This window comes from Varroa jacobsoni, unplaced genomic scaffold (genome assembly GCF_002532875.2).
Source record: "Varroa jacobsoni isolate VJ856 unplaced genomic scaffold, vjacob_1.0 scaffold_287, whole genome shotgun sequence".
Taxonomy (NCBI): Eukaryota; Metazoa; Arthropoda; class Arachnida; order Mesostigmata; family Varroidae; genus Varroa; species Varroa jacobsoni.
The window spans coordinates 184,537-207,563 of record NW_019213189.1 but is presented as its reverse complement, the minus strand read 5'-3'; the positions used below and the strand labels follow the sequence as shown (position 1 = coordinate 207,563).

Here is a 23,027-nt window from a genome sequence, read left to right as displayed (position 1 = left end):
TATATACGTACAGTACAGTGTGTACATCGTATATGTATATATGTGTGTGCGTATATTTGCCGCAAGATATGGACTATTACAGAACGCGGAGTGTTCATTTTTTCAAGCTAAAGGTTAGACACGATGTACTAAAACTAGTTGACACGCTTGTATAGAAAGGTAAATCGATCAAAATGTTGACAGCCGATCATATCTTGTACGAAGTAAGTGTGTACAAGCTAATAAACCCACTTCTCAGCTTTACTTGCCGGCGAACCCTGTATAATCCTATGAAAAGGGATCATCATAGACCTCAGTCCACCCGGGTCGACCCATGAAGGGTCGATCATTAGAAAACTGCGAATTTGCGTTGTTTCACATGAAGTGTCTCTATGCCAGTGTGGTTATTACCTCGTGTCTGTGGGCACTGTACACAAATATCTAGAGTAGCGACTATCATCAGAAACAAACGAGGCTGTTGCCGGAGGAACAAGTTTAGATTAAATATTTTGTTAAACTATGTAGGAGTGAAACACGTATATTGTACCGGTGGCGTTCGCAACCAATTTGTCTAATTGTATCAATCCTATCGATTGCCAGGGTTTTTTTTCACATGTAGGACATTTATTAGGATCTGTTTTAACTAATTCGTGGCGTTAACTTATTTGATTCATTGATGTAGTGCCGAATCTAAAATGAACTATATATGTGGGTATACGCTTAGAACTACAGATTATGCACAGATTGCATTCGTTCGTGGGGACCCTCTAAGAGTTTTTGCATTAAGCTGATCCAATGTGAAGTAACATAAATCATAACTTGAATGCTAGTCATTTAAAGGTTTAGAGCTAAAATTGTTATTGCTATTCTGTTACGGTTACGTTATCATCCTGATTTAGCAATCTTAGTACCTTAATGCAGTTATCTTACTACCCAGTTTCGATGATTAGCAGTGTCTGACCCCTATGTATCGAGCTTTTACATTCAGTGTTGCCGTCAGACACTCCATTAGACGGTTGGCCCCCAGTTCGGAACCAAGCCCAGGTTCAAACGTATATTACAACGTATCCCTAAGATAAGCACGCAAACATACGTTACCCAGTAAGCTATCACGGGGACAGCAGCGCCCAACCTAAAGTGTAGCTATAATTCGAGACCTCCCAAGTAAAATCGTTGCAGCCCTTCGAGACACTGTTGCAACGTTTCTGTTAGGCCACTGGAGAAACTACGTCCTTTCATTGGAATACCAATAATCCATTTACTTTGTTGTCCTTAACCCGCCATTCAGCCCAGATTATCCTGTTACGTTACTGAAACCAATTCGTTGTTGAATGTATTTTGCTAGCTTAAGATACAAGCATGTGGCTTCTATTGGAAAATGTTCAATATAAATTTTAGCTAATTCTGCTAACTCGCTGCTTTGGTAAATTGGTCTACGGTTGAGTAATTAGTTATTTGTTTTGATATAGGATGCTTGAGCTATACGTTTGCTCAGATGAAAATCTATTTTGCCATCGTTCGATCATCCTGTTACATTGGTCCTGAGCTCGCATAGGAACGTCCCTGTGAGCAGAAAACTTGTGCGCTTACCTTATTTCCCTTTACAATGAGCTACTTTCTCAACTTCCCCAAGCCAACGCATTTTATTAATTCTCTGAACATTTCCGTGAAAATAGCATCTTTTTTTAAGCGAAAAAAAAGATGTAAAAAAATTTGTTGTTTCAGTTCTGCATGTCGGGTAGGTCTCAGAAAGCTGGACAATTATTTAGTACAAGTTTTTTCCAGAATTCTTAATAACTGCCAAATATATTGTCGAAAAATGTCGTATTTATTCCCAATCAAAATCACAGCCAACGAAAAAAGAAACCGTCACGTCAGAAAAATATTCTTATTATTAAAATTTAATTATGAACTAAGAAAGAAAAAGAGAACTTCAAAGGCGCACCACAACTTAAGAAAAAATATTCATTGTGGATCAGACATAGATCTTTAGTAATGTATGTGATATAATATATTGGAGCTGGCCTCATGACTGGAGTACCGGCTTTCCTTATAGATAATAATCGCTGCCTTCATGTTTACAACGAAACCAAAAAATCCTAATCGTTGTCTTTATTAAGAAAAAAAGAGCTATAGCAAAAACAGTTCGTTCTAATAGATTACTACTGTAAAAATGTTGGAACTCAGTCGCATCATCTAGACGTTATAATGTTCTATTTAGCATTGTTTGTCTAAGGTTTATCAATAATAAATAAAATAATTTTCTTGATCTAGACAAATTGCGTAGAAGCTGCATGGGCCGGACCATTCATTCAACGCTTCAAAATGTTCTTCAACAATTATGGCCATCTTCGGGAACCGACCAGGGAATTCGCGGGCGTTTTATTATGCCGCACTTCATCCGTATTTAGAACATGATTCTGAACATGATTGGATTCAAATTAGCGTTCTCAAAGGTCATTCAGAAAAGGTATGATATGTTCATGAACTATGCCGAACGTACCAAAAAGCTCAAGTTAAAGGACAACCGCCTTTTAATAACGATCCATAACGAGCCACATATAGAAGTAGACACTGTGCAGGATAAGACTGGAATCGTGGGTAACTGATCTAGGTCCGATTCTGGGCCTGTATATACTACAGATTTCCAGCAAACAAATGTAAGGCCCTATGCACTCATAGCCGATACCTTTCACTATCGCTCGTATCGTACTGACAGATCGTTGTGACAATGGCACACGTGGGAAAAGGCTAATAGTCCACGGTGAAAAACAGCGTCGAACAAAGAACGATCAGAGTGTTAAATTCTAAAGAAACATGGCGATGTGTTCGTCAATCAAAACATAACTGCTCACTTGCAGTAGTAAGCAGTGCTTGTTCTTGGACGATTGATAACGCTTCCTTTAAACGTAAAGAGGTCAATTTTATGTATGACTGTTAGCGTGCGCCAGCAAAGGGAAAAGTTGTTAAGCTTACCAATAGATTGTTGACGAAACCTGAACGGGTGCTTTCATAGGAACGCTTTCGGATTTACCTTGCTACATGTATTGTTACATAGGCGGATAGCTCGCAAGTTCACAGGCAACACACATCGTATCATACTTCAACATTTCGACATACCAGCACGCCATTGCCAATACCGGAGTGAACGATTGCGAAACATTGGAACAAGTAAAGGCGGCCATAATTATATTCGACATAATTTGTTTCTATCGTGATACTAGAGGAGTACAAACTAACGGTTATTACTCTTTCAACGAATATTTTTTACAACGATACTCAACAAATATTACGTATAGGTGCATCGCAATGTTTAGAGATTCAAAAACAACACATTCCCACAGCAAACTATTTCGACTCAGCGTTTAGTAGGAACCATGAACCTCACTCGATGATGTACCGATGGGCACAACGATAAGACGCCGAAATACTTTACTTTTTCGTTGAAATAAATGCCATTGCTTTTCTTAATAATATGCAATGCTAACTGTAAGGGCGCGCAGAAACATCGGCCTGCTTCGGAAGCTCGGCTTTCTAGCGAGAAAACAAAAGAAGTAAGTCGCCTGATGCACTAGGTTTACCCCTAGGGTAACGCACTCAAAAGCCGGAAACGGCTAACCCACCTCGGACGCTTAGACTTATAGAGTTAAGTAGTCAGCATTTTTTTGTAAAGCAGCGAATAATCTAGAGGTAATGATCTGCGGCTTATAGGAGTCGATGGACTGTATTTATCATGATTAGGATGTGAGAATAGTATCACTGTTAATGAATCAGAAGCAATATTCCCTTCGCTGTAACCATGAAAGTAAGCCAGCATTGCTCTCTACTGCTGGCGGACAAAATCAGGGGGTGTCAGCATAAATTGGCAGCGGTTACTGAACTGTCTCTTACATACTGGATGACCTACGTATATGCTGAGGAGGATGTATGTCTAACGAAATCTTTGCTCAACCATATCTCAAAAGAAAATATAGATTTACTCCGTTTAGCTTTCTGTTGCCTACAGGTATCAGTATAATCATCCCGTGGTACGGCTAGGTCATGATGTTTATTACTGTTAGCCGTCTAACCTTGTCTTGGGTCATTGCTTATAATATTAACAATATAGTACAAAAACACCTTTAGATTAGCAACTAACTTAACTTGGAGATAGGTGTTCGTCAGAATTAGCTAGTCGTACAATGTCAAAGAAACCCTACCCAATATAGCATATTATAGCCTCGATTAACACTGGCCGTCGCAGAATGCTCCAGGTAGAAAATTCTAGCCTAGCGTTAGGCTCGCACGAATGATGGACAGCTGACATTCGAAAGTACTCGAATACAGGAAGCGTGAGTATTACCGTCGCCATCGGGGTAGCGCTGGGCTTTGACACACAAATATTCAAATCGTACGTTCTCCTACCGAAATGTACTGCTACTCCACTACGACGTAAATTGTGACGCTTTGAAGATCCATTTTGTTTGAATCACGTCATTAAAGCCGCTGGCTCTACTCGTGCTTTGTTGACAACAAAGTACCGTTGCTATTTCGACGTCCAGTAGTTGGCATAATATTTTACGCTTACTAATAACGTAGGGACTTTCGAAGCTCCATTTTTCCCAACTTCTAGAGTCGGTTTTTCGGTACCGCCGTAAAAAGAGAAGCCCATCATATACACAGCAGACTAGGGCACAGCGGCCCTAAACGCGGACAACAAGTTAAATGTACAAACAACGAAGTGGGTTTGTTTTACATTGTTTTTTATATCATGCTCGCAATGTCATAATTTATTATCTGTATGATGAAAGCCATATCCTGTGAACGCAGGAGTTGTCTAGTACGTGGAAGTAGCCAACGCCTTTTAGTAGTTGCTACGCTAAAAGTCTAAAGCTGTAAAAACGTTGCAATACGGCCCTTGAACACAGCGCCGCGTAAAGATTTCGTGAAAAAAATATAATTGTTTCGTTTCGCCATGTGTAATCATGTATAGAAAAAAAAAAAAATATGCAACATTCATGTATATCAGCGCATTTTTTTTTAAGTAATCCATGATATCTGTTGGTAGACAATTTTTCACAACAGCAAATATCCCCTTCCTAAACGGACCGCCTATTATAAAAAAGTCGTCATTGGTGTTTTTCTAACAATGAATGACCTGTGACTAAGGCCTGGCGGCCAGACTTAAAGCGATCTTAGCCATTCCTTGGAGGCAAGCTATATATAACTGTACAACTATTGGTAAACAGCTCAAGAATTACGGTACAACACATTCAGATTAAATAAGAGTAATACCTGTATTGAGAATTTACAAATAACTTGTTAAGACAACTAACTTACCAGCATTTGTTAGAAGTATATGTACCTTGGTACTTTCTTCTGTTTGCGGGATGAATTCAGCGGAACCGTGTATGGTTTATCAGTATCGGATGTAACTAGCGGCCAATACGACGGTGACTTTGTATGGTAGGTGAATAGAAAAGCCAGCTTTAAATATCTTTACCATATCAATTAAAATAACGTAGATAATAATCGTATTTTAAAAGCATTGACTTGAATAGTAGATAAACAAGCTGGCCTTCTAATATCCTGTCCATGTTAGCCATAGGTTAGGTTTGTTTAGTGATTAAGCCAATGTTATTAAGCGAACGACCTTTTTGATTCAATACGCTCCACGTGAATTAGACAGATGCGTTAAATATACTTGCGCTAAACAATACTATTATATTCATTTACCTTTGATGGTACATATTTAACAACACATTTATAAAAAACGTTTGTGCACTAGAAAAAAGTATATATATATATATGCTTAACAGGATCGATGATGACCATTTATTCGTACGGCCTTCAAGTTGTAACCATGACATACTTAGAAAAGATAATAATCCACGACACAGCTGCTCCGTCTGCGAAAGCGTTAGTAAGTCAAGCTTCCGAACGAGGGCATCAGGGCGCAGTAGTTTGCATTCTATTGATCAAAATTCCCTTTTTATATATTACAAATACACTCTCGCTAGGAGCATGGCAGTCTCCATCTGTACATAGTTTGTTGTGCTCTGAAACGCCTGAGTGCCTCACGATTTATCCGTTCCAATCCTTGCCAGCCTTTATTATCGCTCATTGCTTCCGTGTCGGAGCCTTTACTGTTTTTTTTTCGGCGAACTTCTGCTAAAGACCCCTTTGTTGAAACAGTCGGAGAAGGCCTCGGTTACCGTAAGCTCACAACGAAATCCCAGATCCTTGATGAGCAGCGGGTGTTAACAGAAAGATAAGGTAGTCAGTTTCCGACCGTACGATGGAGCCCAGAGCACGCCCTAAGGAAAAGGTCTATACTCGGTTGACTAGTTCAAGATTCCTTATTGTGAAGTCGCCTCAAATCATATTTACTCCGCAAGTCGCTCCAGGTTCCACTTTGCGGTCGAATAGACGACGAAAGGTTGTCATGAAAGAAAGGTGATTTGGGGTCCTGACAACACAAGATAGATTAACGTTTTTCCGCATCTTTTTTTGTGCTGCGAAATGAAGTTGCAACCATTAAATGAACTCGCAGCCCGACAGGTGAGATCTTAATCGTTACCACATTGAGGGAAGGATTCGTAAAGAGGTAGCGTACCGCCAGCACCTGTCCTGTTTCGGTCTTATCGAAACTTACGTTAAATTAGATTCGTTACTGACATGTATAGTTTAGTCAGAGCCGGTTGTACTTGAAATTTGCTAGGAGTGTCGACTGCCAAGTAATTGGCACAGAGAATAAATTCGCTCAACTTTATTTGGTCCTGTATCAGGTCAGGACAAAGACGGAAAATAGAAGGGGCTCAAACGAATATCTGAGACTAAGTTAGTCGGGCAGCTCTACCACGCCGTCATCAGCGCTGATATCGTTCCCCGGTAGGGTTGCAGGCAGGACGGCGAGTCTATTCCATGGTGCGGCGCGCAGAAGCAGATCTCTGAATGCACAGTCGAACGCGGCCTTAGTCAATGAATACAGGGGGACCACGCCATGACGAAGGCAGAGTTGGCCTGTCTTTGCTTTTGGAAGTCACCAATAGCGAAGCATCTCTCTACTGAGCCGGCAGCACGTAGACGCTCATCAAAAAGTGTAATTTAGCCGTGGCCAGAACAAGGGCCCTCTTGAAGTGTTCATGGCGGAGTCGGCCCGAGCAAGTTGGCTTGTTCCTCTGCTTGTACTTAGCGGGAAACACGAAAGTAGAAATATACGATGTTTATTCCAAGCGTATTTTTGGTCACATTCATGCAGACAAGAAAGTCTCGGTGTTGACCGTTGATCATGAAGATATTCATTCGTAATTTATAAGGCATTGTGAGACAGTCTAAAGGGTCCGGATGCACTTTTTATTTGTATATTTCTGCATTTAGTATACCGCTATCTAGATGGATGCATCCAAATATTTGAATCGGCGAAAGAATTATACGAAGACGAAGCTTGCGTGCCACAACAGCTAATATCGGCTATAGATATTACATTTTATAATATATGTTCAATGTTGCAACATTGACTGAAGTTTATTCGAGGCCGGTGTATTGAGGTTTTGCTTTGGTCGCTATAGTACACATGCCCGCCTGTACAGATCAGCTGGCTATGGGCAAGTTGCTTCATTGTATCCGTTATATAATACAGGGTAATATTACGTTTTTCGTAAATCTACGATGATAAAAAATACAGAAAAAAAGACGAGAATCGATGCGAGAACATCGTAGACCGTAACATTTATGCTGTTGAGTTGACTGTGCATTATTGTTCTATACTGCGGTATCGTTTATTGTTACTGAAGTTCATTTTTGCTTTGGCAATGTCGCTGTCGCTACCGTGCCGATTATTCCAACTGATTCAACGTAGCCGAGTTTATCAATAGATAACAACAATACCTAAGACGCACCCCCCAGATAATTGTATGTATATACTGATGTTACTATGACATTTGAACGAGCGTCGTTCTCTTACGAAGAAAGTCCGTCTCAGGTCCTATCAAAGATGAGATGGTATTAGATACCATATTATCAAATTCGACAAGCAATACCCATATGACTTATTCTGCGTGGAACGTTTGATAGTTTTTTGTCAACAGGAGCATCTTTCCATATATTCAAGCGATGCTGAATGATTAAGATGAACAGATCCTGCCCGAATAGTATATTTTTGCAATCGCGTTGAAAGCGTTGCCGGAGGTCGTTTAGCGTCACTTCTAGCCAAACACGCATCAAGCTCGCATACTGTCTTTAGGATATAAGCTTATTCAAATTATGGTTTTTAAAAATATTTACAAACTAGGCCTAAACTAGGATAAAAACATATCATAGTTGTGCCCAAATTTTTCATTAGTTTGGAAAAATTCGTGCCTACCGAACACGTCACTAAAGGAATAAACAGAGTTCAAAATCTTTTGAAAGTAATACGTTATGCGACGTCGCTACTGATATTGTAGGTCCCTTTTCTAGTGGCAGAAGATTGTACAGACGACTGAAAAAATGATAATATTAGTAATAAACACAACAATGACTGATGCGGATAATTGTTGTTTAGCTTGTACAGTAACCTGGAATAGAAGCCCGTAAATCGCTGCAAAGTTCTCTTTGAAGATCTTTTTGCAACATACGATGAGTATATAAGATATCCGTATCGTGCATTTAATGACGAGTCTTGAAGGGGCAGAAACAGGACACAACAATATAGATACGCGAAATACTATAGGCCTTGGTTACGCTTTTTTTCAGCCCTATTTCAACATCTTTTTGCAGCTCTTATTACCGTTTTTGATTTATTTATAGGCAATTATTCCTACTAGGCTTGGTCGTCTCTTTTCCTGTCAGCGTCGGCGAGGCGATCGCTGCTGACTGCGGCAATGAGAGCCAGCCAAATAAAAGTTTAGATCTCACTGTCTCTTGTTCCCATCCGCCGGCTTAAATAATTATCCAAAGCTTTCAGAGTAACAGCTTTTCCAAATGAATGGATGTGTGTCTATCTAGTCATGACTAAATTTGCCATGACGATGATAAGGATAAGCGTTAGTTATCCTTCCACGCTTTTCCTAACGAGAGAGAAAAATATAGGCTCCGCATCCTGGATCAATCAGCGACTCTTCCTAGGTCGCACATAAACCATTCCTATGGCGCTATGAACTATTAGACTAACCGTTAGACTTATGGCCGGGTCTCTGCTAATTGGTGATACGAAATGGCCGCGCCGTCAAGGTACGAACCTGTTGTTTTCCTATTGGTCAGCTATGTTCAAGGAAAGAGGTGGCTGGTGGACTTCCCCCATGGCACACATGTCACCGTCACGGGCTTAATCTAAACCGTACAAACATTTATTGCACATATCTATTTTATTATCGTATCACAGTACACTGAATATAGCACTGATCGTTGTGAGCGTGTCAATAACTATGCTAAATCGGAAAAGTTTGCAAAGGTACAGCCACCGGTGTGTAGCGGTTCGAACTGAATAGCAACTAGTGCAGTCGAGTACTTAACACATTGACCTGTTTGCTTCTACCTGTATCAGGTAATAGCTTTCTATACGCTGTGGGGCGGGTCTTCTTCGCTACAAGATCACGCTAGGAAAATGTGCCGATGAACCTGGAATAGTATAGACTACTTTGGGCGTTGCTGGGAACCCTGTTCTACGTGAACATGTACGCACGCATACAAAAAATATTTACGCATGGTAAGACAAACACGGGGGCATTATAGACTTTCTTGTAGACAGTGATAGACAGAAATAGGCGCGATATCTTATCGTCGTCGGTTGATGCCTGCATGGCTGGCATATACTTAAAATTGTTGCCTCGTTCCCTATTTGTAAATAAAAATGATATTTCGTTTCTTTTTACCATTTTTCGTCTTCAACATAAGACCTCGACAACTATAGTCGCTATCAAATTCTTAGCTATAAAGCAGATGTCCGATACGTTAGGCTTGAAGAAGCCACATACGCAAGTTACTGATAACAATAGCTTTTCAAATCTATAGGATGAGGCTATTAGGCAACCTGTGCCTACAGAAGATAAAATCAAAGCTTAATAACCCAATCCTCTTTTGACAGCTGACTGAAATCACATGGTTTAGTAGATTATCTGTTCGCAGTAGATGTTAAAAATATTGTAATCTTTACTTGGATCTAATAGGCATAGAAATTACTTTCATAATGCTCAGATCCATATCATAAAAAGAATTATAACTTAATAATATATATATATGTATATATATAAACCTTTTATTCTTTTTTCTTACCTAAATAAATACGTCATACATTCGAGCAATAAGAATGACACTCAAAACAACGTCTAGCTTTCTACTTAGTCGATCTGAAATTCGTTTATTATTGATAGTAGCCTGGCAATCGTCAGCTCCGAGCTGTCCATCTAAACGGTAAATCGCAGCTGAAGCCCGCTATTATATAAGGGTAACTATACGTTACAAGGGTATGGGCAAACACATTGTATAAACGAGCCAAGATGTACGCACACACTCTTCACTCATACAGACAAAACAAAAAGCTTCTAAAGAGGGTCGGCTCACTCTACTGAGCTGCATCAGGGGTGATCAAGCTATAGGGATATGGATTGCAGGCATATTGGCAATTGCCCATCTTCTCGTTAGATGTCTTGCGCAGTTTACTGTAGTACTTTCGGGATGGTATACTCTTCTAAACAATCATTTCCAGCAAGTAAAAAGAAGTCTATCATCAGATCACTCTCGGTACCCACTGTTGATTGTACGCAACTCTACATATATACATTTAGGCAAACATTGTTGTGCGGTTAACGCCCGCACTGATTCCTTACATATGACATAGGAAGCGTTTAGCCTCCTTCCCGAAATAGAGAACAGTCCTTTTTTTTTTTTATTACCATCATCATATGACCACGTCCAACAAGTCAGCTCAAATATTTGGTCCTGATATTTCATGCTCGTAGCAATAGGTAAAGGTCCTCTTGGATCTATTGTTGCCGATCGAGGCAAGGTATTGCCGTAATCGTTTTGGTCAGAGCTTTGCTGTGTGTTTCGGCAAATAGTTCCACTTTAATCTATTTGCGTAAGGTATTACTGGCTATACAAGCCACCTGAATGGACGTATCTCAATCCCTATAGAAGCTACATAACAGATCCGACGAATTTTTATCTATGCTTCTTGCCTGAATAAAAATGTTATTATTGAATATGCGTAAATAGCAATAGTATAGTACTACAAGGCCACATCGGCTTTTTTAAACGATGAGCAAAAATTATATTTTCACTCCGCTGAAATGAGAGGCCTTGTTCATGCTGATATGTATACAAATGTATTTATTATAAGTGCATTCAGTGCCTATCTGAATAGGCCAAAGTTCAGTTGTGTGAGGTTCTTTGATTTTTGACAAGCAAAAGCATTTGAGGAGTTCAAGAGGCTTCACGCCATAGTAGCAATATTGGAATCCATGTTAAGTCAGCTTGTTTAGCATACCGACTATACGTGGAGATTTTTCTTTTGTGTGAGACACAAAATCATTCAAATCCAAAGCAAGATGGAGATGTTTTAATTAGTTTCAATAAGTTTCGTTAATTGTAGGAGCACAGAAATTGTCTAAAGTCAGAAACAGGGTTATGGAACTATGCTACTTCAAGTCCTTGAAACTTACTACACTTACCTCATTAGTGGAAGCAGTTCCAGAGGCATCACGTGAGCAAATAAAGTCCGTGGGTGATGAAGGAACGATGGCTGTGTTGACTGGCGCATTTGTAAGTTTCTACACGGCTGTCAAAAACAGTTGACGTTCCGCCAGGTAGTAAAAATTCTACTTTCCCTGTCACGTATTCTCAACCAAGCGCAAAGTGATTTTAGACTATAAAATATTTTTTAATTATCGTTGTCCCGTTGAAACGTAAACTTGCGTTTGAAATGATGGGTATAATTTTCCGCGGGTAGAAACTCACGTAGTTCTACCGGAAAATGAACATCATATATTAAATTATGTCGTAAACACGAAATGGCTAAGAAATCTTCTAGAGTAACTTAGTAAACGGATCGTCTTTTTTTTGTGCCCTAAGAGACAGTAAAAACACGCTTGATGTTCAACGAAATCGTAGTATGAATCCACCAGCTTATCTAGCTTCTATTTTACAAGTTTTCCCGTCTGCAAATGATGTGTTCCACTATATAAGGCTATGAGCTCCAATTATTACCATTAAAACAATATCTGAAAAAATAAAATACCAAATAAATAGAAAAGTTCAACCCTATTCAGCCGCACAACTTTAACGTGTGTCTTAATAGAACAAGCGATGGCAACCTTGCCACATAGCAAGCTTTTTTTTTTGTTATTTATCCGTAGTTTGGTGAGTGTGTGTTAACATACAAAAATGTTATATAGACACCTGCATATATACACTTTTCAAACTAAAAATGACTAGCTTGTCTCGCACTCATGCAAAGATCATCGGATATTCCGGTCAGTATACATATATATATATATATATATATATATATATATACATATGGTTTCATAGTACTAAGTCCGGTATCGCCGTCAAGCTTACGACTGTAATCCGCCTAAGGGAATCCATTTACATTTTCCAATAAACCTTAAAATTATTCAAAAATATATGCCACAGAAAAGGAGCTCTTTTGTTTGTGTCTAGTAGTGTTCTTCCCTTCGTAAGCTCGAGCTTAGTAGTAGTCCATATACGCCGCGCTTTCGTTTGCTCGGCTTATTGCTTTACTCGATCCACAAAAATGGTCATCTTCTGCTGTACAGACTTCAGCGGATATAGCGAGTTTCTAAACATCCGTCGATTCGATATATACGGTCATAAAATGGCGCCTATTTATGCTCGGTCCATGCACAATTTAACTCAAAATGCCTAAAATCGTGTTGGCCTGAAAGGCAGGCCAATACAATTTCAGAGTTAAAACGGGAGAAAAAATTGCCGAATGTACACTGAAGCGGATAGATTACAATGACGCGGATGTATTAGGACGTTTGTTCCAACTAATTGACTGTTATATTTCAGATTCCTTTGTGTTTCCGAAGATTCCTCCGCAAGATTTCTCAGGAAAGACCGAAGTCGTTTGAATTAAAAAGGCTTAACCGTAATTATGCCTACCGTCGAAGATGCAATTCAAACGTCCCTGCTATACACAGTATCAAATCTACTTAGGTTAACTGTCGATTTCGATACTTTTAGTTGAGAGCATTTTACAAGGCCGAGGATCTCTCATGTCACCTAGTGCCGTTCTGCAATAGCCGAAAGTAAAACGTAAAGGACTCGAATTTTGGCCACACTAAACATTCAGCGTGAGCGAGGTTGGCTCTGTGTTACAGGTTGGCGACGCCTTGGAACTTTGAGAAATTTGAATTTGTATGCATTGCTCAATCTCAACGTTCTGGGTATCAGTCTTCTCCGCGATGTTTATCATAAATGAAATACAAGTACAATATATTTAATAAGTCTTAATTATCTTTAGGTTGAATATGCTGTGATCGAAGTGAGGCACCACATCAGATCTAATATGAAGATAGAGTCATTAACTAAGCAAAAGATTTCATAGTGATACAAAACTAATACACATATTGGATTGTTAAAAGTTTCAAGCCAGCATAGAGGTAAATATTTTTATTTTAAAAAAGATATTACTAAGGTAAGTCTGCGCCGTTTGATAGGCGATCCTCTGTAATTTTCCTTCTAATACCATCATAACATCACTGTTGAACCTCTGTTATTTCTAAGAGAAAAATTGCGACAACTGGTTTTTGTTTGGTTCCATTAAAATTGAACTAACAGCACGAAATGGGCTCCGAGATAGATGATAGCCTGATGACGTAGAACCCAAGTTATATAGTGCATGCACTAAAATTTTCTATAAAGTTCCCCGGATGTACGTGGGTTGTTGGCATTATCACTGTGAAAAACGACGTCTTACTAGGCCCAATTAACCTTTTTAATGGTTTTGTTGGTGACGGCAGAGGCTCACAACACACTACTCCCTTGCATTTCCACCAAACAAGCAGCATCGTCCCTTTGAACTTTTCCCTATACTTTTTCGAGCACATTTTATTCTATTTGTTCACTGCTTTCGTGTATAATACATTTTCATCATCCGTAGTCATCGTCCTCGTCGCCTTTCTGTAATTTCCCAACGGAAACATGATAGGATTTATTTAGATTTTTTATGCAGCACCCAAACATCATGGCTTTTTTCTAGTCAGTCTTCGTTCAAAATTAATAAATGATACTTAGTTCCGTGACGATATGATTACCTTCAGCATCTCGACAAACGAATCTTTGGACCGTCCCTTCAATAACGTATTTTGGTCAAGAGCAACGCCTGGCCTGGCCAGCATTTCTGCTTCTTTTACAATAAAAATTTTATTTTCAAGACGGTCTATTTCATGTCCGACAAAAGGGTCATTTTAGCGCACTTATTATTCTACTACCCAAAAATATTACTTAGCTAGAAAAACAGTGACTACAGTCCAATATGTGACGGTTATCTAATAAATTCGTAAACACTTGGAAAAAATATATGTTGAACTTCGTGTGGTTATTGGTATACCTGAACTGAACCATTTAGCCTCGCTACCTAAAGAGATGATCTCATCCCGCGGCCGACATCCTCTAAAGCCCGGTGGGTCGCACGTGAGTTGCCTGGAATGCGTCAAGTTTAATCGCTTGAACGTATCTTTTGCAATGAAGCGTTTGTTGTGACATAACAATAATGTTGGGGACATAGTACATTTGGTGGGGGTCAAGCAGGTCCTCACATTGCATTGCTTCAAGGGCTAAAATTGTTGCACAAAAAAGCGTTCAAGAGCGATGACAAAGCTGCGATACAGATAAATCTAGCTACGAAGTATACAAGATCTATCATTTTGACTAAAATGGATATAGCGAATACCTGGAGAAGCAGTTAGACCGAGGGGGTAACAGTAAAATGGAGGTTCAGGATATGTTTTTCAAGGCTGTTAAAAGACAGTCTGGTAAATTGGTTAAAAAAATAATGTTTGTATGAAAAGCTATTGTAATGTCGAATTAGCAAAATGCCGCAAAATACCAAAAAAAACCGGCATTGGCCGGCCCTTATATAACCAGGGGCAAAAACAATTTCGTCGAAATGGATAATTACTAATAACTAGTAGTAAGAACAATACTGGCTAAAGACTGGGTAGGGTTGCACACATTTATCAATTTTTTACACATATACTGTTAAGTTGCTGGTAACTGCGAAAAGAACACTGGGTTCACCCCAATCGTATATGCTCTAATCCACATGGGCATGTGTAAGATATTTTTAGATTCAGGCAACTTATTGTGCTTGTAGGGATGGCGTGGAAACCTGTTAATAATGAACTCCTGTGAAACAAGCTTTGACCCTCCTCTCAGAATCACTGTCATTCATCGCACCGCATCAATTTGAAATAACCCTCTACGAGCCCTTGTTCATGTGCGATATCTGCGAGTGCACAGACAAACAAAAGGGCCTTAATCGCACGAAGATTAGGTAGGTCTATCATAGGTATGGTTAACAGTAGTATCAAACGACAAAGAAGAGAAATAATCAATCTCATGTTTTGAACTCTGGATATTGATAGTAAATGCTAAATAAGGTCGCTTTGAGAGAAAATAAGTTCAGTGTTTTTTTCGCAATCGCTAGTTTTTTTTAGCTTAATTAATAGATTCCAGCGGCTGTTACTGATACATAAGATAACGGCATTTAATTTAATAGTTTGTCGACACATCTAATTATTAAAAAGCTTAGTGGTCATCTTTAATAAAAATCTATGCGTGTTTAAAAACAAGATATTATAGTTTCGAGGAAAGAAGTTCGACTGGTCAAATACTCATATCGGATTCGTCGTTATGGAAAAAATTCTGCTTGATACCACTTCCAAATATCTTTCCTCTTCCAGATGCAGAAAAAAAATACTAGCTCAATCTAAAGAAATCTCTTCCGCTTGCTGAAATCATATCTGGTTTTGTTTAATTATTTGCGAACTTTTGACCGAGGCGACCGTCATCGACTTCCGATTAGAATTTAACTTCATGGTAGCTGAATACTATCACGGACACCTGATGTCTAGTATGTTCAAGTAAGCTAATTTTCATTTTAAGGACTCACTGTCAAATGTAAGGTCTGCGCGCATAAGTTAAAACCTGATCATGAGATCGAACTACGAGGGTGCAGTACGACTGGCAACTAGTTTAGCTTTATCTTAGACCGATACAAACAAAATGTTACTATCCAAGTTGCAGTATTTGACTGTATAAACACCTTCGCGTCGTATCTTATATTTAGGCAACGACGCATCCCGATAGCCTAGATAGCTTTATGCTAAAGCGATACGATTATTTTCGACCCCACGAAATGGCATTTTCGTCTTAAAATGTCGTTGCCCTTCTTCCAGAATGGATACTAATCTGCCCCAGGTAACGCGAGTTTTCTTAGGGGCGTTACTTTACGAAGTCGAATCTTCGTATTTTAACATGTACGCCCTAAAAGGGTGGCCAAAAGGCTGTTATTCGTAAACGTTTCCGATTCGAAAGCAGAGTTTCTCGTTGTGGTGCTTTAGTTAATCCGCTAGAAATGGCAGCACTAAACATTGTAAATAATGCCTTTACCTAACGCAGGTCACACAAAGTCATAATGAATGGTCTGCCACTTGATCTTGCGATACCTGTAACTGTTATTTTTTTTTTCAATAGAAAAAATGTGTATTATATGATAGAAAGCAAATTGCCTACAGAATACACTTTCATCTTAAACATTATAGCATGTTATTTAAGACGTTCGAAATAAAATACGCTCATGCAAAGCTACATCTCTACTTTTCTAAAATTGTGTAGAATTGACGTTATCCTAACACGTAATTTGAAAATCTAACTATATCGGCAGGATATTATATCATCATTGCATGATAGATGTTTCACTGAAGATATCGACTCCTATAAGGAAAGGCGGGCATCTAAATCGGCAGGATACTACGTTAGAAACATACGGCGCTGGCAGTAGCAGTATACTATATCCAAGAATTTTGTCTGCTCATAATTAATTCGGATGGAATTATCGAGTTCCCTTTAGCCATTAACTAATGTGTGGCAAAACGCATCATCTACACAAACCCGCTGACAGCAAAAAATTCGAACCGATATGTCCAATCTAAGAAACCTTAAATGTAACTTTCTTATTCCATACTACTCAGGTGCTGTGAAGCAGCTATTGCATCAATTCAGAAGGTACACCATCCTACCTAATTAGGAATCCTTTTAGATATCCTTATTATCCAGATTTTATTAGACAATAGAATTTAGGATTACCTGTATCACATTGTTTGTTATGGCTTGAAACACGTAACACGGGTAGACGTGGAGGCCTGTCTAACAACTAATTATGTTAAAATTAGACTTTCATCTATTACTTTAGGTATAGGAAAGGTGCTAATGGCGCGTGTTAAGCGAAGAGACACACGTCGACAACCTACGGCATGACAAAGAAAACCTACTCATGCTACTAACAACATAAGGTTGAAGCAGACAACGTAAGGCTGAAAGGCAAGAAAAACCTTTTGGAGTACATAAAGATAAGCACATAAGGAAAAAGTATAAGACGTTTTTACTAGAATGCGTGCCAATCTACCACAGTCAGAAACTGGTGTTCCTTAGAAGATGTCAATGGCTATGTAGAACTACTGTAAATTTTGGTAACGCATAGGCTGTGAACTTTTAGGCTTATCAAGAATGCCGCTTCGTTAACTTATTGAACCGGGTAGACGGTAGCAGCTGGCTAGCTGTGTACATATGTAGAAATAATTTTCCCGGCGCCAAAACGTATTATAATCCTATGGGTTGGCATTCGACGCATTGTTACCTGCGTTGCAGTTTTTTAATGGGCTGCGTTGTATCTGTCCATATTCGTATCACCAAACTATCGGCGTGGGTCATTGACGTCCCGACGTTTTAGGGAATCTTTGACACGGCTGCCTTAAGCGACGTGTTTTCACCAGCCGATACCTGCGGCTTATCTGTTTTTCCTCGTTCAGTATTTTTAGCTATTTCGGAATAGTTACTACATGAGTACGAAGTTTTCCTTTTCTTACTTTGTTATGTTTATTTCGCCTCAATGGTACCGTCATTGATTTCATTTGACTGTTATTTGCATGTATCTTTCCGGATAGATATATCGAAGATGATATAACTGTAACAATAACGATTTTGTTAATAATAAAGTTTATGCACCTCATCATATTCTTCAAATCAATTGCGAACTGCTTAAAGATGGGCAATTCTGTTGATAGATGCCATGCGGCAAAACGCCTCCAGGTACACTCCTTAGGAAATCTTAGATGACTGCGAACGTATACGACAGTATTGTGAAATCGTTTGTGACACCGTGTTATAAACTACTTACAACGTTGTACGAGTACGAATTGTTATGTGTGTATTTTTAAATCGTTGATAACCGCTTAATAAAAGCGAGAAAAACTTTACAGGATCGTTACGTGATATACACTAGATGGATTTTTGATTTTTTACAATATTCGACATCTGCACTTAGACAGCCGAGTCAAAAAATGCAGGCAAGCTTCTTTTTTCTCAATGTTTACATACCTGTCCCAGCGATCTGGCAGCCCCATATCTACTATTCATCCTTTCAAGTGTAACCTCTTCGTCCATGGCTTCGATAGCGGCAATCGATGGAGGGATATGCTAGTCCACCAGTACCCTTCTTAGGGTACCAATGGCACTGTAATTACATGTATTTAGGTTGGAAAAATAAGCGGGTTGCAGCCAACGTCGGCTATCCTTTCTGCTCGTTCGAGGAACTGATTGAGACATAATGGAGAACTCTGCCGTTCTCGTGAAGTAACCAGGCCATGTGCTTTCGATTGCCGTGTCAACGGTGTTTGGATCTCTTGGGAGACTCTAGATAGCGGTGTGCATTTGTTGTTTAATTTGCGGGAAGTATCTCATAGTAGCAGATGTCACCGATGTTCTTGGCAAGCATTGCCATCACCCTACGTCCGAACCTATTCTACACTGCTATCGAACTCCATTTCTTCCCCAGGCGACGCCATACTGTCTTCTGGTCTTTCTCTGGCTAACAGTAAGGACGGAACCGTATGCTAATCGCGCGCTTTAGACGAGTTTTTTTGGCTACATATGCGATACGCCATACACGTTTCCAACTGGCCGACAGTTAATTTGGAACCCATTTTTCTTTACTGAGTTTCCGCATTTTCACTCTTTGGCTTATAATTCTGTAATGTCGCCACGTATAGAAATACCGGCTTTGGCCGATAAAGTCGCTCGACTCCAAGTTCCGCTTTCCTGAAAAGTTCTCTCGATGGCGGCAATACGTTCTTCTCCCTCAGATGTCGACATCTGGTCGCTCTCTCGCTGGCCTTCGGCGCTCGGATCACTCACGTTATCGTCATTGTGCAACGAGAATTCAAGTAGACTCGAATAAATTTTTTTAATATCTATATATAAGGCATTAATTTTACCTCCTTCTCTGTCCCAAATTGATCGAAACTGCACAGTACTACATAATTAAACGTTGAATTAGAGATAATAATGGGTCCCTATAGCTCATAGAAAATTAAACCTATATATATATATATATATATATAGGTTTAATTTTGCTGTTCGTCCTTCTAAGCTTGTTTCATGCATCACTTCGGCATCATATCGGCAATTTGGTAATATTACGAGTATGCTAACACTAGGTAGTAGACCGTATGCCACGTCAGGCTTGCATCGGCTACGAGAGACGCGCAGGGACGAGCGCCCATGAAAAGACCTCAAAGGCTGGCAATACAGGGAGCAGTTGAAGCGTTACGATTTTATGAATAGGGCAGGCGGCACACCTTGGCTGTCTATCATACGCGGGGTAAGCAAGTGTTGCTTAACTGTATACGCTCTAGCAACCTATACTAAGTTCACGGCAAAACTTGCGGATGATCAGACATCCTCAAAAATGGCCAAGCGTCGCTGAAATCAGCGCACTGGCAACAACTGTAACAGTTGTCTCAACAAATCGAATGGATTCTCCTTGGGCAGATCGAGGAAATTCGTTCGCTGCAGGCTTTCTATCGACTGGATGAATCGCACTTTCAGTGAGGCATCAATTACAGTTTACTTCGTCAAAAATAGTAAAAAAATACATCTGTAATTATGTGCTTCACTCACGAATGCTATTTTATAGAAGAAATCAATTAATTAATATCTGAATTATAAATACATCAACTGAAACGCGACTTGCGAATATGGATATGAGGCACGATGACGTCTCAGATTGCATTTGCCGCCTTTTAATGTGTTGCCCTGTTACTATACCATAAAAAAGCCAAAAAAAAGAAAACCCTTTTTATCTATTATAAATAGAAAAGTTCAAAGGCGTACCAGTATCTAGGCATAAATCCTGATGCGAACGTATGCCCTGCACAGAACAAAAGTTTGATCAACGCTTGTTCGCGTGGCTGACATTGTATCAAAATTCGTTAATGGGACCAAGGGATGTCTTCTTATGAACTCCCTTTCTCAGCGGGGTCGGCAAATAATATAGTCTTTCGTAAATAGCGCGTCGCGTCGCATCTCGTACTTGCATTATGCCGAACACATGTAGTTTTGCGTCAAGCTATTAATCGCAGCTTCATTTCAGGAGATGGTTCGAAGGAAATTTCAGTTGTTAGGATATAAACACTTTCGACTAACAATATATATATTGACCACACAAATATTTACGAACGTCGCGTCCTTCGTTCGCGAAGACAAGTTTACAAACTAAAATAACCTCAACTTACAGACATGCACATGTCTATACACACATATATAACTCATAAACAGCATAAAGCAGAAAAAGAGCTGGAAGAAACAGCTGTGCACCTCTATATGCAATCGGTGTACTATTCAGTGCACACCCGAAGCAATAGAGTGTTTCTCTAAAATTAGCAATGTGTTTCTAGAAGGGATGCAACAGTATGTGGCCGTTACCCCCATTCGCACATCTTATTCGTATTGCCACCAAAGGCCAAATCACTGACAATCTGTCTACTCGAGTAATTGAATTAAATTAGACGAACTCCACAAAAGCCAATCCATATTTGCCTTATGCGGATTACGTAGATTTGTAGAACAAAACTTGGAGTGCTACCTAAAAAAGGTGCTTAGGGCTGATTCTTTTGAGGGTTCAGAGAACAAAGCACTCAAGGTGCTATAGCTGTAACATCTGTACTGACTGCTGTAACATCCGTTAAATAACAATTCCATAGTAATGCGGCAAAATCCTGCAAAAAACGCTTCAAGCCATTTTAATTGACGAATAGTGTTAGTTGAGTAATGGTAGTAGCAGAAAGCGCACACTGACCTTCCGGTCGCGCATCGTCAGTGTCCGACGGGTGAACAGCTCGGCATGATCATGGTTTTTAGGCCCCCTACGCCTCCATTTCTACCTTTGCTCTGGTGGAGATAGGGGTAGTTCAACAGAGACTCGAGCCTTAACCCGAACATCGGGCTTCACTAGGCCCACCGAGGGAGGTAGGCAGAGGGGAGAGGAAAAATTCGAAAAGGTGACGCATTTAACGGGGGATCACACATCTGCACTTTCGCAAGGTATTATATTATAGTATCCCTCCGGTTCGAGCACTAGCGGAAAGCGCCGAGCACCCGGCGGCCATTGCGTAGCCAGCGCCGGTTTTGGAAAGGTAACGACGACTCTAAAAGGGAAGGCTGCAGCAGCCCAACAAAGATGGTAGCGGCGGCTGGGAGTAACGGCCAGTTTCTTGAATCCATTAACTCGTCGCATGGAAGATAGATTACGCCAAGGGACGAGTGGGTCTTCATGAGACGGAAGACGGTATCAGGCGTTAGGCAGAAACGCTGCCATGGATTCCATGCGCTGCTGTGTTCACCTTAGTACAGAAATAGATACGCATCGGCGGCGATAATAAAGGATCGTGGAAAGCTAAGTAAAAAGAAGGCCTCTAGTTGTCTCTTGTTCTAACCGATTCACTTTTTTTTTGGGGTCGTCTTCTGCCTTTTATAAAATTTATATTATTCCGACTTGGCAGATCAGCCATGTATAATCTTGAGTGGCTATATAGCAATAATATCGTAGAGCAAAACAGATGCATTTATCTTTGTTTGATTATTGATATTAAGTCAGTACTTGATATGCAGCATTTTCACAAAGCTTACAGAATGCAGAGTCCTAAAAAAAAAACTTGGTAAATATAGACGACGGAGTAGTTTAACTGAAGCCATTTCTCTGCTATTCCCGTTGGTGCTGGGATTTGGCGGGACAAATGAAAACGTTGTTACAGGCCGACAGTCTTTAGAAAGAGTCGATATCACGTCTAACCAACTCTTGCCAAGCTGTCGTATTACGTACATTAAACCGGATCGTTAATCAAAATGGATAGGGTAAAGGCGATAAAGTTTCAGCGGTGGAAGTCGCCGTGTTGCTTCCGAGATGGTCCACGTAGGCAGGACGACCTTGACGTATGTGAATAGTTTTCGGCACTTCGAAACGAATTTGTCCACTTGAGCCCCCGAACTTTCACGAGGCGCATTGGACAGAATGCAATAAGCGGCAGTTATGAGCATAGGCGTAGGCACGCCTTTAACATTTTTCTTGCGTACGGCGTTGACCTTATTCGAAATAGAGATAACCGCATAGGCTTCCTACCGAACCCCGACTGTCTTGGAACAATTCTCATAGAAGGAGCTCGAAAAACGGAGCGCGCCATGTAGCTGTATCATTCACCTTTGAATAGGTACGTGCACCTTCTAGACAACACACCACTGTTTACAGGGAAACTGACATGCAGATTAAGGCACCACATACCCTCACCATTTGGTGTTTCTCGAGAAGTTTACATGGATGGGAAAGATCGAATTCGCTTGTGACTTTTATAACACGAAAGCTGTGATTAATGAGGGTTGGAAAAGACCACAGAGAGCAAAGTGACACATACATGTTCTGCAGGGTTTGCATATGTTTCATCACATCATATGCGGGACAGTGGGTTTTCGTTTTCCGGATGTAACGTTCATACAACACAATTATATAT

General features: G+C 39.9%; 1 protein-coding gene across 2 annotated transcripts in view; it reads right to left on the bottom strand.

Annotated features, from left to right (window-relative positions):
- LOC147753701 (uncharacterized) overlaps positions 1–23,027 on the bottom strand; it is a 36,826-nt gene that overhangs the window by 3,141 nt on the left and 10,658 nt on the right. Inside the window, exons 2-3 of one of the 2 annotated variants that reach the window (XM_086967690.1) lie at positions 14,516–14,607; positions 13,553–14,085 (exon numbers count right to left, since the gene is read on the bottom strand). The exons of the other annotated variant lie outside the window; for it this stretch is intronic. Of the exons in view, the coding sequence (XP_086823816.1) occupies positions 14,066–14,085; positions 14,516–14,607 (112 nt within the window). The 3' untranslated portion in view covers positions 13,553–14,065. Of the gene's footprint in view, positions 1–13,552; positions 14,086–14,515; positions 14,608–23,027 lie in introns of those variants that run through there. 2 annotated transcript variants of the gene reach the window in all.